At 38.7% G+C, this 16,583-nt stretch overlaps 1 protein-coding gene across 3 annotated transcripts in view; it reads left to right on the forward strand.

The window, feature by feature from the left end:
* The window catches only part of LOC110036437 (thiol-disulfide oxidoreductase LTO1), a 70,996-nt gene extending 58,245 nt beyond the window's left edge, over positions 1-12,751 (forward strand). For all 3 annotated transcript variants that reach the window (XM_020740879.1, XM_020740881.1, XM_020740882.1), the window contains exons 6-7: positions 2,541-2,678; positions 12,358-12,751. In XM_020740879.1, coding sequence (XP_020596538.1) covers positions 2,541-2,678; positions 12,358-12,459 — 240 coding nt within the window. In that variant the 3' untranslated portion in view covers positions 12,460-12,751. The remainder of the gene's footprint in view (positions 1-2,540; positions 2,679-12,357) is intronic.
* Positions 12,752-16,583: the final 3,832 nt, after the last annotated feature.

The following is a 16,583-nucleotide window of genomic DNA, read 5'->3' on the forward strand; positions in this document are numbered from 1 at the left end:
TTGACAAATGTAGGTAGGATGGGCAGTATTAATGATCCCCTTGGGTTGATCCATCTAGATGGTTTCTTGAGAGCCATCTAGATGGTTTCTTGAAGCATCATGAAGGAATGCGTTGGATACGCCAAATTGAGTGACCGGCCATGTGTGTGATAGGTTGACACTACAAAAAAAATGCAAATTAGCCTTTTTGACCATCGGACTAAGGGTCTGTTTGGGGCAACTGCAGCTTATTAAAAAGCAGTTGTGAACTGTTGAATAATAATCTGATGCTCAAAAAGTTGCGGTGATTATTATAATTTTTTTTTGTAAAGTCAAACCACAGCTAGAAAACTGCTGCCGCATCTAGCCAGAAGTGGTGGGAAAATGCAAATTTCAGCGGCAGCTTTTTGAAAAAAACTGATAAAACGCAGTTTACTCAAATAGATATAACTGCGGTGCGGAGGCACACCGCCTCCAACGCAGTTTACTCAAATAGATAAAACTGCGGTGCGGTGGCACACCGCCGCCCCAAACGGACCCTAAATGTCTTAGAATAGTTAATTTCATATTACTGTTTGTATCTTGAGCCACTAAACAGGTTTGGTGTCAAGCTTTAGTTTATGTGTCAAACAACCATCGAGCACATTTTGTTGAGAGGTGAGATGAACAAATTCCAGGTTGAATAGCTTGGAACTCCTCTCATATTGCTTGGCACTAGCATTCCAGTTTGACAGCCTCATAAACAGGATTTAGCAGTAGGTGGTGTGAGAGAGTGAGCCAAATCGAGAATTTTTTTAGGTTTGGAGATGATTGCTTTAGTGAGTGTGATCATGGGATGCAAGGGAATTTGTTTGGCTGAATGATAAGGAGGATCAACAGGTAAATTGGATGAAGATGGCAGTATATTAGGTGAAGGGTCAGTTGGATGTTGATGGGTGGTAGGAGGTGAGTTTTTCTGAACTGAAATATTAGGTGGTGGTAAGGTGTTTTTAGATGTAGAAGTCTGAGAGGGGTGATATGAAGTTGTGACTACTGTTCAAGGTGTATGTGTGGAAGAGGAAATGGTAAACCGATAGGGGAAAATATTTTCGTGAAAAATAACGTGTCGAGATATGTAATATTTGTTGGTAGATGGATGGTAACTTCTATATCCTTTGTATTGAGGATGATGAGACAATAAAACACATTGGGTGGAGGTAGGTGAAAACTTGTTTGACGATTATAGAAGTTACCCATGGCTGAAACCTTATTGAGTCTACCCTTTTTGGAGGTAGGTGAAAGCTTGTTTGAGGAATAAGGATTCAGGAATGGACAGTTGTGTCTTGCGGAAGTGTTCAGTTGCCAAATTTACTTCTTCAGAAAAGAGAAGTGAGTAAAGATCATCTAAGCTGACAGGTTGAAAGTTTGTTCAAATTGCAATTTTCAAGGCATTGTAAGTTGAAGGTGGATCATTCAGGGTATAAAGGATAACTAACATCCTTGGGGTTAAATTGTGTGTTGGCTGTAGCAACGGTGTCTACCTTGACTTTAACCTCAGCAAGATATTGTGTCATGGTTTTGTCCTGCATGGAGAGGTGAAGTTCTATTTTTTAGTTGGAGAATACGGAATGGTTCTAGATTGAAGGCGATGGGTTAAACTATTCCAGATTTTAGCACGTGTTGGATAAAGCAACAGGAAGATTTTGGTACACTAGTTGCCAGGTTGTGTATTGAGGGTTGAGCGAAACAGAATTATCATTGTGTTTTAGGTATTTCGGTGGTTTGTGGTTGATACCTTCCTGATAGCCATCGATACCCTTAGCTTGAAAAATTTGAGAGTTTTGTGAGCTCCGGATGAGATAGTTTCATGCAGTTAGATGAGTAGAAATGATTTTTTTTTTGTTGGACATCAGAAACTTCAGTTGAGGAGGAATTATAGTATCGCCTGAGATCTGAATTGAGGAGTTGTTACGAAGTTCGTTGGTTAGGTTGGATGCCATTGAAATGGTTGTCAGAGGGCTAAGGTAGCTATGATACCAAGATGAAATTTAGAATCAGAAATCTGAGAGAAGAGAAAAGCAGATGAATTGACATACAGGAAAGTGAATAAGCTATCTTTTGTAGTAGTGTAATAACTGCAACTAAAGAGAAGACCGAATACAGGCTTTATGTATACAGAAAGGCAGAAGACATTATTTCTGCAGAGTTGGGATTTTGTGCGGGAGAGGTGGTCCTGCTGAGGCCATGTACGTCGGTGTATATGGCTGGATTGTTTTTAGGACTGCTATTAGCAAGTTCATTCATCAATAGCCTGTGTTCAAACTACAATTACATCAAGATCAATTTTCTTCTTCATCCAATCTGTTTTGTTTTAATTTCTATTTGCATCATCTTCTCTCTGTGATTATCCCTTGAGATTTTTCCTCTGTTGCATTTTTTTTTTATGTAATGTCAGCATCCCTGAAAATTTTGAACCAAGAAAGTTGCACCCAATTTGTGCTTAATTGTTTATATGTTTTTGCACAAAAAAATTTCTGAAGTTTATGAAAATTGATTCTCACAATCATACTCTTTTGATTTAGATGTTCGGACGTGAAGCTGCAAAAATTCTAGATTATATTGAGTGCTTTCCCGAAGGTGTTGGAAAAGGAAGAAAAATGGCTCAGGAATGCACACTTACTGGACTGGAAGGCTTCCCTACCTGGATTATAAAAGGAAAGGTAATTACTATGTACCAGGAGAAAAGTTATTGTGATGACATTCTGATGAAATTTTAATTATGATGAATTTTATCATTCAATTTATTTTGAGATTAGTGCAGCAATACATGATTAATCAGTTAAAATTCATCGTGCACTCATTTTAAAATAAATTTAAGGACATTTACATACATAACACTAGATTTTTATGCATGTACATAGCTAACACCTAAACTTCAATTTTTACATATATGCGACTTTACCTTTGTATGAAAAAGTGTATTTCACCTTTAAATAGTTAAAATAGTGGTATTTCTTTGTGTGCTATGAATGATTTGGGTGGTATAAATGTAAAGAGTAAAGTTTAGGTGTTAGATATGTAAATTTATAAGATTTGTTGGTATTTATGTAAATGCCCCCTCGTAAATTTAATGGATACAAAATTCAACGATCAAATTAGAATATTCCTCTTTAGAGTAATGTGTGAAAAAGAATTATTTTGTAAAAGGTTTATAACCTATTTAATTCCATAACACAATAATTAGGTATTGCGTGTAATTCTATTTATTTGATATCAGAGCGTCCACTCTCCTTTGCAGCTCCCTGTCATGTGCTAAATTATCCCAAGTCATCCGTGCGGCTTTAGCGCCCTTCTTTGCACTAAATCTGGCTAACCTTCACAAGTCTTGGACTTGTAAGCACACAACACTCTTGGAAGAATAATAGGGAGAAGTATTGGAGAAAAGAACACTTCACTAAGAAAGGGTGATTACAACACTTGAATGCTTGGAACCTTGGATGGATCCAAATGAGGGGCAGGGACTCTTATTTATAGTCCTCCCCTCCAAGCCTAAGAGAATATTCTAGAATAGTATAGTTTCTAAATAGTTCTACATCATTCTTTTATGTATATACATAGCCCTAGGTCCTAGGTTATTCTTGAGTTCTCCATGGATCTTTTCCTTCTAACATTCTTTAGAATGTGTGGAGTCTTCCAGAGTTACTGAAGTTGCTCTCCTCCATCTGGTCTTTTCTAGAATCTTCCATCTCTTGGTTGTCTTGCAAATTTTTTTGGAGATTGCAGAGTATGACACTACTTAAACTCGCAATGCCCTCATTGCATCATTCTCTTGATATTGTTAGATGTTTTCTTTAAATTGTTTTGGTCTTTCTTTTTGCTCCCAGCTAGCTTCACTATCAGACAATCATCTCTACATGATGAGATACTCCTTGTTGTTTGGCATCCCTCGTACCTTTTCTGCCATTATTTCTTCAACTTCTCTATCAAAGGAGGCGATTACGATTGTAGGTGCTCTCTTTGAAATCCCTCTTAACGGGTCTTCCATTTCTTCATGATAGGGCTTCAGCATGCTTACATGAAAGACTGGATATATCTTTAGTTTTGGTGGAAGATTGAGTTTGTAGGAGACTTTTACCACTTTATTCATTACCTTGAATGACCCTTCATATCTTCAAATCAATCATTTATGTACCTTTCGAAATGTTTTGAATTGTTGGGTAGAAGTTTTACAAGGACTAGATCTCCTTTAAACTCGATATGCTTCCACTTTTTGTCTGCCTACTTCTTCATCCTCCTTGTTGCTTTGTGTAATATTGCTCGAGCTAGCTCACTTTGGTCACTTCAGGACTTGGCAAACTTGAAGGCTATTGGACTTTTTCCTTTATAGTTGGTTGTATAGGAGAGGGGAGTCATGGGTTGTTGTCCTATGATTATCTCGAAAGGACTCCTGTTGATGGCTTCACTTGTTTTTAAATTGAGGGAGAATTGCGTCACATCCAGCAATTTGGCCCAATTTTGTTGATTTGCACTCACATAGTGACGCAAATATAGATATAAAAGGGCATTGATTCTCTCGGTCTGCCATCACTTTGAGGATGAAAGCTAGTAGAAAAGTTTAGGTCGGACCCTAAAAATTTGAATAGTTTGGTTTAAAATCTGTTAGTGAAGTGAGGATCTCGATCGCTGATAATGTTTTTTGGTATTCCCCATAGCTTTACTATGTTGTCGAGAAAGAGCCTTGCAGCCTCTTCGGCAGTACAGTCGATGGGAGTAGCAATGAATATTGCATATTTGTTGAACCTATCCACCACGACCAGGATGCTTCCAAATTCATCTAACTTCTTTTGTTGTTGAACGACAAATTTGTCTTGTTGGCAAACAAGACGAGTGCGAACATATTCTTCTATCCCATCATTTTCCCTGGCCAATAATAATTTGCTTTTAGAACTGTTAGGGTTCGATTCATACCTGGATGTCATGCCCATAAAGAGGCTTGGCATTCTTTGATTAGCTCCTTTCTTAAGTTGCCCCTCCTTGGTACGCAGATGCATTGGCCTTTAGTATAGATGATATCTTCACCTATCCAGAACTTTCTAGTTTTTCCTTCACCAAAGCAATAACAGTTTGGGCTTGTGGATCAGAGTTCAACCCTTTTTTCATTCTGCTTATGAGGGAGCTAGAGATTTACAAAATGCTTGCCAGTTCTTTTTTTCGGCTTAGTGCGTCTACTATTACATTGGTCTTTCCTGGCTTATACTCCAATATGTAATCAAATTCCGCCACAAAATCATGTTATCTTACCTGCTTGGGACTTAGCTTTTTTTGGGTTTGAAAGTAACTGGTGGCAATATTATCTATCATGAACCTGAATTTGGAGCCGGAAAGGTAATGTCTCCATACTCGAAGGCAATGTATGATGGTCATCATCTCCTTTTCCTGGACTGTGTAGTGACGCTCCGCCTTATTAAGTTTCCGACTTTCATAGGCAATTCGGTGTCTGTCTTGCACGAGTACTTCTGTAGCAAAGTCAGAAGCATCAGTATGCACTTCATATACCTTTGTATGATCAGGAAGGCTAAGTACGGGCTCTTCACTAATTTCCTTATTGAGGTCTTCAAATGCTTCATGGCACCTGGTATTCCATTCCCATGATTTATTCTTCTTGAGTAGGTTCGTTAGTGGAGTAGCTCTTGCAGAATAATCATTTATGAATCGCCGATAGTAGTTTACAAGCCCCAGAGAGGATCTTAGCTCATATACATTGGTAAGGTACTCCCAATCTTGGATTGCTTTGATATTGCTTTCTTTCATCATATGCTTTCCTTTATCTTATGCCCTAAGAATATCACTTTTTGTTTGGCAAATATGTACTTTTCTTTCTTATTTTCTCTTAGAACTTTGAACACTTATCGGAGATGTCTCAAGTGATATTGGAATGTGTTGCTATAAACCACTGTCATCCAAGTAGACAACAACAAACTGATTCAAGTATTGTTGAAATAATTTGTTCATCAAGGTGCATAATGTAGCATGAGCATTAGCCCAAAAGGCAGGAGAACCTATTAATTGTGAGAGGTACCAGAGATTTGTGGGCCGTCAGATTTATCTGTACCACACTCGACCCGACATCTATTTGCAGTAAGTGTGGTGAGCCGCTACATGCATAATCTAAGAGCCAAATGGATGTATTGTATCAGATCTTGAGATACCTGAATAGTGCACCAGGAAAGGGGTTGATCTTTAAGAAGAATGGACACGTAGACATTGAAGGCTTTTGTGACTTACTGAGCAAGTTATGCCGATGACAGGAGATCCACATTAGGATATTGCATGTCTGTAAGGGGCAACTTAGTCTCTTAGAAGAGCAAGAAATAGTCAGCGGCAGCAAGGTCAACAACAGAGGCAGGATACAGGGCCATGGCATTAAGGGTTGCTGAGATGATGTCTTTGAGAGCTTTGTTGGTTGAATTCAAGGTGGACTAAGGAGCACAAATGAAGTTGTGGTGCGACAACAAGTCAGCAATCAACATTGCCAACAACTCGATGCAACACGATATGAGATATGTAAATATATAAGAATGTGGCTATGTATGATGTACACATAAAAATGTGTCCGCACAAATCTTAAAGAAGATGGGTGGCTCTAGAAGGAGATGTGGTTGATCGAGCATAGCTTTTGACGATCATTTCTAGATGAGTAGTAGCGAAGGAAACATCTTACCCGAATGATCGATAGAAAACGCCAAGAGAAAACTTCGTAGGGCAGTAATTAGCCTGCAGGACGATCGATGGGAGTACTCTTTCGGACCATATATCGAGCGAACTAAGGCTTATCAAACGATCGGCGACCCTCATTGATCGAATGGACCCTCAGCTTTATTATATGCAAATAACCTTGTATTTACGAATAAGTTCCCCCTGAAATGTTAATAATGAGGGGGGTAATATATACTTTTGTAATATTGAGACTTAGATCTATAAATAAGGATCCATATTATGAAAAAAATGACATTTTTATCTGTCTACTATTGCTCTCTCTCTCTCTCTCTCTTTTTCTCTCTCTTTCTCTCTCTTAAGTGATTCCTAATAGAAAGTTACATTCCTTGGATGAAGTTCCCGGACATTCTTGGATTCACCGTCATTTAAGGTATGGTAAGCATGGAAACATATTGTCAACAAGAAGATGAGCCTAAAAACAACAATAGGGAGCGTCCAGCTAGAGGGACGAAGGAGAAACACCATGCACCCGGGAGTTCATGAAAGAATTTGTTCAACAAGGTCTGTTAGACTTAAGAACCCAACTCATCAACCAGATGTCTGGACAGTTTGCAGAAGTCCTTAAGGCAGTCACTGCCCTAGCAGTCGCCCCATTTCTAGGAGGAGAATCGGTGCGACTAGAACTATCGGTCAACAATGGAAGGAGGGGGATCCACCTACAGGAGAAGCCCGATGACAGTCTATACCAAGACAGCGCCGGATCCGCCCTCGTGGAGGAGAGGAATCGACTGATGCGGGTCGAGGTATGAAAACTGTCGGAGAATGCTTTCTCTCTACAGGTCTCCGGAGTTAAACCCCTGGAGAAGTTCAAGATGTCAGACTTGGAAAGTATAAAGTAGGATTGGATCCTAACAACTATCTCACATCGTTCGAGTCGTTCATATGTCTGTTAAAAATTTCTGATGCTCTTAAGTAAAAGTTTTTCTTCACGACGTTGAGATCGACCACATTGAGGTGGTTCGACAGATTGCCTGTTGGGATAATCACCTGTTTTGCGGAGTTCAGAAAAATTTTCCTATCGCAGTTCGCCAGTGCCCTAAGGCCCAAGAAGAGTGTCTGATCCTTCTGGCAGCTGAAGTAGGGGACCAACAATAGCTTATGATTGTTTATCACGTGTTTCTAGAGTGAAAAGTTAGATGTCAAGGACATGAAGTCTGACATGGCTCAAATCGCGCTGACTCAAGTAGAAGGTTGGAGAGGTTTCGTTTCAACCCGAACTTGCAGAATTGGAGATGACCAACAGATTCATCGTCTCTTATGAGAAAGTCCTCGAGCCGGTCGAACAATGACACCAGAAAAGATCACCACAATACAACAGAGGACAACACAGGCAAAGCGCGCAACCGTCAAACCGACCTCGCTACGAGGATCTCCTTGACAATCACTCCAGGCAACGCCGAGAGAACTAGTGGTGACAACCCATGTCCTTGAACCACTGGTTGTCATACCATCTGGAACACCCCCAATATAACTACAAGGTCCCCCGCAAAACCCCGCTCAGGGTATCCATGATAGAGATAGTGGACGTCATCCAAGATAAGGACTTCATTAGGAAGGTGGCACTGATGAGAGTTGGGGCTTTCCTTCGAGATAGTAGGAAGTACTGTAAGTACCACAAAGATTAAGGACACGACACGGAAGAGTGCAGGCACCTGCGAAGCTTGATCGAGGAGCTGATAAATGAGGGAAATTTGAAAAAATTCGTCGTCTATGGAGCCGCGACCTAATGTCAAGGTAAGGCACTTATGGGAGGAGCGACTAATGGGCTCGTTGGCACCAACATCATTCACATTGCAGGGTACGTGTCCGTAATCTTCGGAGGAAGTGATCCACCCAGGAGGGCAAGCGAGAAGCGGCATTAAACAGGGGAAATCTGTGCTGCCACGTTTGCCCTGAAGCCCAAGGATCATCCACATATCTATTTCACTTATGAGGATCTTCCCCCAAAAGGGAAACCCATAAAATGAATCCATTGTAATAACGATGATAATAATCAATTACCAGGTAGGGAGTATCTCTCAGTGATAAGGAGAGTTCCCTGAATGTGTTATTCATACAAGTATTCGACAAGCTGGGCCTCACTGTCAATCTGCTGACTGCGTCTGTTGGTCCGCTATATGAATTCTCGGGTGAGAGAAAAGCACTGGGAGTAATTCGGCCGACCGCTGCTGAACACTTTTAGAGTTGTCTCTACTCACCACATCTCTGTCAAGTTTTCTGGGATGGAGAAATCTTCACGATGACCTGGAGCAGTCTCAGGTCGGCTACCTGCAGGCTATAATCAACGTAGAGCATGATCCCCTAGACATCCAAGACGCGAGGGAAGGTGGCCTCGAGACCAGCAAAGCCACTCGCGAGGTCCCGACAGTCGAAGGAGAACTAGGTAGATGTTTTCTGATAAATGAAGCTTTTGATGCATATCACAAGCAATTATTGATCCAAACCCTCTGAGAAAACATTGATGTTTTCGCATAGAGAACCACTAGGATGTCAGGCATGCTAATTGATTTCGTGTGTCACAGTTTGAGTGTTGATCCATCAGCCTGACTCATGAAGTAGAAGATCAGGAGTTCAACCATGATACTTGCAGGACCCATCCGAGAGGAAGCGCGAAAATAGGAGGTGGGGTTCATTCAGGAAGTACAATACAATAGCTAGGTTTCCTCCAACCTAATGATGGTCCAGAAGACCAACGGAAAGTAGAGGATGTGCATGGACTTCACTAACCTGAACTTTGCTTGTCCAAAAGACTCTTATTCTCTGACGATGATAAATAACCTGGTAGATTCGGCGGTCAACCACCCAGTCTTGAGTTTTCTTGATGCATTTTCCAGTACATAAGTCATAATAGCGGCGATCGAGTTTGGAAGGATTTGAGCTGAAATAATGTCATAGCAGTTGAGATGGAACGCGGCTCTTGACAAAATGGTAGCCGAATAACCATCTTAAAATGGTCCTTGTAGAAGACAAAGTCATGAGAGGATTCATCCACGACCCGTTCATAGCTGCCGGTCTGTCGCAAGAGAATTGTGGGATCCAAAACACAACGATCTTGGATCCCCTCTACGTCCGCCGTAGAAAAAACCAAAATCTCTGCTGCAGGAATCGAACTGAGCGACTCCTGGGAACATTTTCGAACCATGGAGTCTAGTGCGTTGGGTAGAAAAGAAGATGGAAAGGATGACGAAACCTAGAGAAAAGAAGAAACGACAGCACAACTCGGGGGAAGAAGAGGAATGATGAAAGAAAAAGATTTTGTCTAGGGTTTAGTCAAAATCTTTTTCTTTCCTAAACCCTAAACATATATATATGCAGGATAGGATACTTGGGAAGTCGAAACGTCGCCGATGTGACTGATGCAACAGGACTACATGTCATCCAGGTAATCATTACACGAAATTGAAAGATATTTTGTTTTATTTCATTTCTTATTTATTTACAAAAAGAGGGGGAACCTCGATTACATCTGAGTAAGAAAAAATCGGACTAGACGATCGTTATCAGCTTTGCCTGAGACAAACTCTCAACGAAGAAGTCGTCATACATAAACTTGTTGCCCAACCTGAAAAGGTCATTCTGGTTGTCCCTAGGCTGAGCGGCGAGGGCTTCTGTAACGGCCGACAACTTTGAACTTAAACACATAACTTCCCTCAAAAAGCCGCGACCTCCTCGTGCAGTCCAATGACTTCCCTCTCCACCCGGTCAACCCTCTCCAGAACCACAGTAATTCTCCTATCACCGTCTCCTTGGGGATACCCCATGAAGTGAAGAAAATGCTCCATTTCAGCAAGGTTGCAAAGAATGAAGTACAAAGACACACAGTGCCCTCCGGTCGCTTCCTCCTCCCTTGCGGCACCATAGGAAGCTTGACGACCAGCATCCTGGTCTCTAGCACCCGGATCCTCGATGTCCCGATCAGCACCTTGTTCAAGCACGCTCAGCTCCGCCATATCTCCTCCCGCAGCAACCTGTCCCAGATTCATCCCCTCGACCGCAACCTGGTCCGCCGCCGCTGCATCATCTTCAAGACCAACTTCGGTATCTGCCGATACAGAATCAACAGTCAGGACCTCAGTTGCTGAAAAGAGAGATGTAAAAAACTATTCAAAGTACATATCAAGAATCTGCCCCCATTCAGATGCAGTATAAGAGAGAATGTCCTCACCAGCTTTTCTGGTCCTCCAATTTAAGAAGAGAAACCTCTAATAGTCGGTCAAAGCTATCTCTGGCTCAGCCGCCTCCTCCTCAGCACTCCTTTGAGGAATTGCGACCCCCCGTAGCATCTTGAGTAGTCAATTTTTCTTCTGCAGCAGGAACATTCACCCTCGGCGAGGGTCCCGCAGGAAGGTCTTCAGGACGGCCTCACCTGTCCTACAGCCCTCTTCTGAGGAGGGCCCGTAAGAAAACCAAAAGAACCAAGACGACTCTCGCGATCGCCAACTCCAGGCCTGAACACAGCTTTCTTCTTACTCGTCTCTTCCGCAGATACCTCACCCGCTGGTTTGCGCTTCACGTCTAACTTACGGGATTGCGCCCACATATCACTCATAGCCTGAGAAGGACACTTATGAGAAAGCAGAGTTTATTCGCCAAACATCATGAAAAACAAGGACACGAGACAAAAGAGTTGGAAGAGATGGAAATGGTGCAAACCTTCCTTACCCCAAAACCTATTTATAATGGCCTGGACACGGAAATTCATGGAAGTCCATTATTGCACAATAATATCATATAACCATTTTATACATGTTAAAAAACTCTTTTATCCTCTTGTGTTGAACAACATCCAAGGAGCAAGAGAATTGAGAAAATAAATATATACACATAAAAATGTGTTCGCACGAATCTCAAAGCAGATTGGCAACTCAGGAAGAAGATGCAGACGATCGAGCATAGCTTTCGATGATCGTTTTCGGATGTGTAGTAACGAGGAATCAACTTACCCAAATGATCGACAAAAGAAGCTAAGAGGAAATTTCGTGACGCAGTAAAGCTTTCAGGACGATTGATAGGGAGTACTCTTTCGAACCATATATCGACCAAACCAAGAGTTGTCAAACAATCGAGAGCCCTCATCGAACGAATAGGCCCTCTACTTTATCATGTGCAAATAATCTTATAATTATCAAAAAGTTCCCCCTGAAAAGTTAATAATAAGGGGATTAATATATACTTTTGTTTTATTGGGAGCTAGGCCTAATAATATGGGTCTATATTATGATCAAAGAACACTTTTTATCTATCCACTATTGCTATCTCTCTCTCTCTCTCTCTCTTAAGCACCTCCTAATAGAACGTTTCATTTCTTCGGTGTGTTTTCCGGACATTCTTGGATTCAATATATGTAAATGCCTCAAATTAAAAACCTTGCACAAATTTATGATTTACATGATTAATAAAATTATAAATTTAATGATAAATATTTGTTATTTAATTATTTAATTATTTCTTGTCAAAAGGAGTCAAATACAATCACACAAGCGTGTATTTGTGTTTAGCTGTATTTTTGTTTAGCTCACTCAAAGAACGATTTGAACTTTAAGAAATTAAACGTGCAGTAATCTTTTTTTTGACAACCCTAATGCCATCATTCTACCATAACATAGAGGTTTTTTATTTCAGGTTTTAAGTGGGCAGCAGAATCTTCAAGCTCTTGCAGATGCATCTGAGTTTGTGAGTCAAGATTCTTCCTATCAGTTGGCCTCGAAGCAAAATCAGTCCTGAGAATGCCTCTTTTCCCACCATATTTTTTGAGCTCCACCAACCAGCCTTCCAGTTGCTTTAATTTGGTGCTAAGCCACTGTACATATGCCATGAAGATGGGGAAGAATAATGGAAAATCAAATTGGTACCATGGCTTACAAGTTCTAAAAGAGGTGATTATTTATTTGGTGAGATTTTTTTCCATAGGGATTTTGCCTCTACGATATTGAATCATTTATACTTATATATTGCCGTTAGTTTGAGCAAAGGCTTTATGATTGATTATGAGGAAAACTTTTTTTTTTAATTTATTATACACTAGTTGAATTAACCAATTGAGGTTGGATATTACTTATTAAGTAAATAGATGGTATAAATTATTTTTTGACTAGTTTTAATTCACTCAAATAGTAGTTTATTTTTTTAAAGGTATATAGCATATACACGGATTCTAAAGATTGGCCGGCTTATTTGGTAGTGGGCCGGGAGACCCTGTTTTTGGAAAAATTATTCCATACGGACGGGCACCACATGCAAGATGCATGCGGTGTCCTATCCTGACCGTAAATTAAGTGATCTACGGTCAGGATGTATTTCGGAGGGCCTCACCTAAAATTTAAAAAAAAAAAATTGAAATATATTTGGACCGTAGATCACTGTGATCTATGGTCAGGATCGAACACCGCATGCAGAGATGCATGCGGTGTCCGTAAGCAATAATTTCTCCTGTTTTTGTCCCACAATATGATGCATGAAGGTATAAATTATGTTTGAAAATTGATGATTTTAATCTCACCTTTTTTGTATGAAATCTAAATTATTATATTTGCATATTTGAAGAGCATTTGGCAAGTTTAAAGTTAAAGGGGTATTTACATACATTCCACCCAATTTCTATGTATTTACATGTCTAACAATTAAATTTTACTTTCTACATTTATATCATAAAAAGTTTTCTAATCACATTAAAAAATATCATCTTTTTGACTTCTTAAAAGTGGATTCGAGGGTTCACCTTGTCCTATAAAAATAAAATTCAGGGATGTCTAAATGTGTTATTATTGATATATTTAGTTTCTCTTGCTGCTTTAAAATTTTGAACAAAAAATAAAAAATAATTGTTACTGACTTGAATTTGATGGCCATCATTTCGATTACGATGTCACGAGTCCATCAGCCGACGTTTTGCGATAGATAAGCGAGAATCTCCATTTTACCTTTTGGACTACGGTTTGTTTCCCTGTCCATCCCTTTTCCGATTACTTTTTGTCTGTTGGTCTCTTTTTTTTTTCCGGAGAAAATACTGTATTCGGTCTCCAGACACAGCTCTATTTTGGACTACGGACTCGAAATTTTTTCTACACCAGAACATCAGGGAATAATTGTCAGACTGACTTGAGCCATTAACAGATTCCTTCTATATGCAGTTTTTATTTATTTATTTATTTATTATTTTTATTTAATTTGGATGAAATCTGTAGCACATGTGCTAACTGAACAATGATTTGGAATATTGAATGGGGTTATAGTTGTATTATAATTTGGTACGTCGTAAATAATAAATTTAAAAGGTCAAGACAAGAATTTTATATTAAGACATGCTGTTTATCTCACGGATCGTAAATTTATGATGGTATTTTTTCAAATATTATTTTTAAAAGGACTTCGCGTCAAAAATAAAAGGGGAAAGTTATATATATATATATAGCACCTAATTCGTATGGATTTATCTATCTCATATTCAAATTTTTATTTTTACATATATAACACTTTTTCTATGGACGAAAAGATGGATTGGATTATTAAAATGCGATAATAAGTACTAATTTTCATATGACCTTTGTAATTATGAATATTTTGGTATGAGATAAGTAAATATGAGAGTTTTGAATGCTATATTTGTAAGTGTATTATTATTTTTTTGCATTTATTGAATCTGCGTACTAAACATTAAACTCAAGGTGTCATTTGAACAGCTTTTATAATGCCATGAGTTCAAAAATATTATAATTTTTTTTGGTAATTTGTTTGGTTAAAAATGAGAACTAAACTCTAATTTTTTTTAGGGGGATTTACATACATTCCACGGAAATATGAGTACTTCGTACCTAACACCTAAACATTTCCTATGTTCGATCTTCCGTCGCTAAGCCCGCCGCTTCCACCTACTCAAAAGAGTTAACCACCCCCACCCTCCCACCTCTAAAATAAGATTTTTATCTATATAGGAAGACAATTTGACTTTTTGCCCCTCTTGAAATATCACTTTGTATTTTATTGTCTTAATCTCTCTCACATTAGGCTTAGGGGGACAGTTTGTCTCCCTGAAAAAAAGTGGTTCGTTCTGCCTCTGCGGCCAATTATGTTTAGGAAAATAGAGCACAAATATTTCCTACAAATAACTCTCGTCGCTCGATATCTTAAGAACTCTTGCATTCTCCTGAAGAGCAAATCTTTTTCGTGAGGTTGTTTTTTATTCTTTCTAGAAGCTCTATAAACTCTCGCACATTCTTGCTAGGTTGTTCTCTCCTTTCTTCTAGTCAATTCTCCCGTATTTTTCCCTGTAAGCTTTGCCACTCAATTAAAATGTTATATTGAATGTTTTGGGTGATTGGTATGTAAAAACTCCAATATTTTTATATTTTTGTGTTCGGGTTAAATAAATGTATGTAAATCTTCCTTTTTTTTTTTACTTCTAACGTAGTGTTTTTTTCTTGTATGTCAATTCTTTGTTGATTTGTGAACATTTTTCTTAAGTCTTTTTTTATAATTTGAAGGATAATTTGTAAATGTGAAGAAGAAATTTTTTTTTGTTGTAGTATTAGAGAGTACATACTTACCACAGAATTCTTTTGAATTTACAAATCTAACATGATTTTTACATTTATACTAGTTAAATTTGTTGTGGTACTTCCTTCAGAGAAGACAAAAGAAAACAGAGAGAAGGGAAAACTAAATGTTTCTCTATATTTTCCTTTTTAACCAACCTTACAGCTATATATATGTATATATATACCCACTTCAATAGAACTCTCCTCGAGTGAATCAATTTTTGTAATAGCATCATTAGGAGGATGATAGGAATACAACTCTGAAACATTGAAGTTGGAATAAGTAATCAGGTCAGGTGATAGATCTATGATGTAGGCATTATCATTAATACGGTTAATTACAACAAAAGGACCAACTTTTCGAGGCTCGACTTGAAGTTTGTTCTTGGTGCAAACCATTCCTTGCACATTCTAACCATAACAACGTCACCCGGATCAAAAACCTTGTGTTTTCGGTGACTATCGATTTGTTGTTTGTAGTTATTGTCGGAACCGATTAATTTGGATCAAACTTACTGGAGTAGACAGGTTGCATCTTCAATCACGGAGGCAAAAATTGGGCTCTTACACTTGGGTAATACAACATCTACCATATAATTGGGTACTTTTTGTATACACAATGCTAAGAGCCTCTTTTCGGTGAGGCTATTAGTCATTGAATTGTAAGCAAATTCTACTTGTCTTAAAATGTCATCATATTGTTTCGGATGGCCTTGCACAAGACAGTTGAGCATATTACCAGTGATATGATTGGCAACATCAGTTTGTCTATGCGTTTGTGAAAGGTATGCGAAACTTAGTTGGTGACTGGTTCATAAAAGTTTCCAAAGGTCCCTTCAAAAACAACAATATTGGGAATGCAAGAGTAATCATTACTAATGGGGAAAGTCACTTCAAAATTTTTAGAATTAGCACATTATTGGCGAAATATGGAATTAAACATCGAACTGTCAATGCTTATCACCCACAAACTAGTGGTTTAACAAAAGTATCTAATCGTGAAATTGAAAGAATTGTGGAAAAAAACTGTGAATTCTAATAGAACTGGTTGGTCTGATAGATTTGATTCTGCATTATGAGCTTATAGGACTACTTATAAAACTCCTATAGAAATGTCATCATATAGATTCATATTCAGAAAAGCTTGTCATTTACCCGTTCAGTTAGAACATAAAACTTTTTGGACAATGAAAGAATTTAATTATAATTTAAAAGATGCTGGTGAGAAATGATTGTAATTACATAAGCTCTAAGGAAATTAGGAATGAATCTTATGAAAATGATAGAATTTATAAAGAAAAGATGAAATATTGG

Source organism: Phalaenopsis equestris, unplaced genomic scaffold, assembly GCF_001263595.1.
Source record: "Phalaenopsis equestris unplaced genomic scaffold, ASM126359v1 Scaffold206503, whole genome shotgun sequence".
Classification (NCBI taxonomy): domain Eukaryota; kingdom Viridiplantae; phylum Streptophyta; class Magnoliopsida; order Asparagales; family Orchidaceae; genus Phalaenopsis; species Phalaenopsis equestris.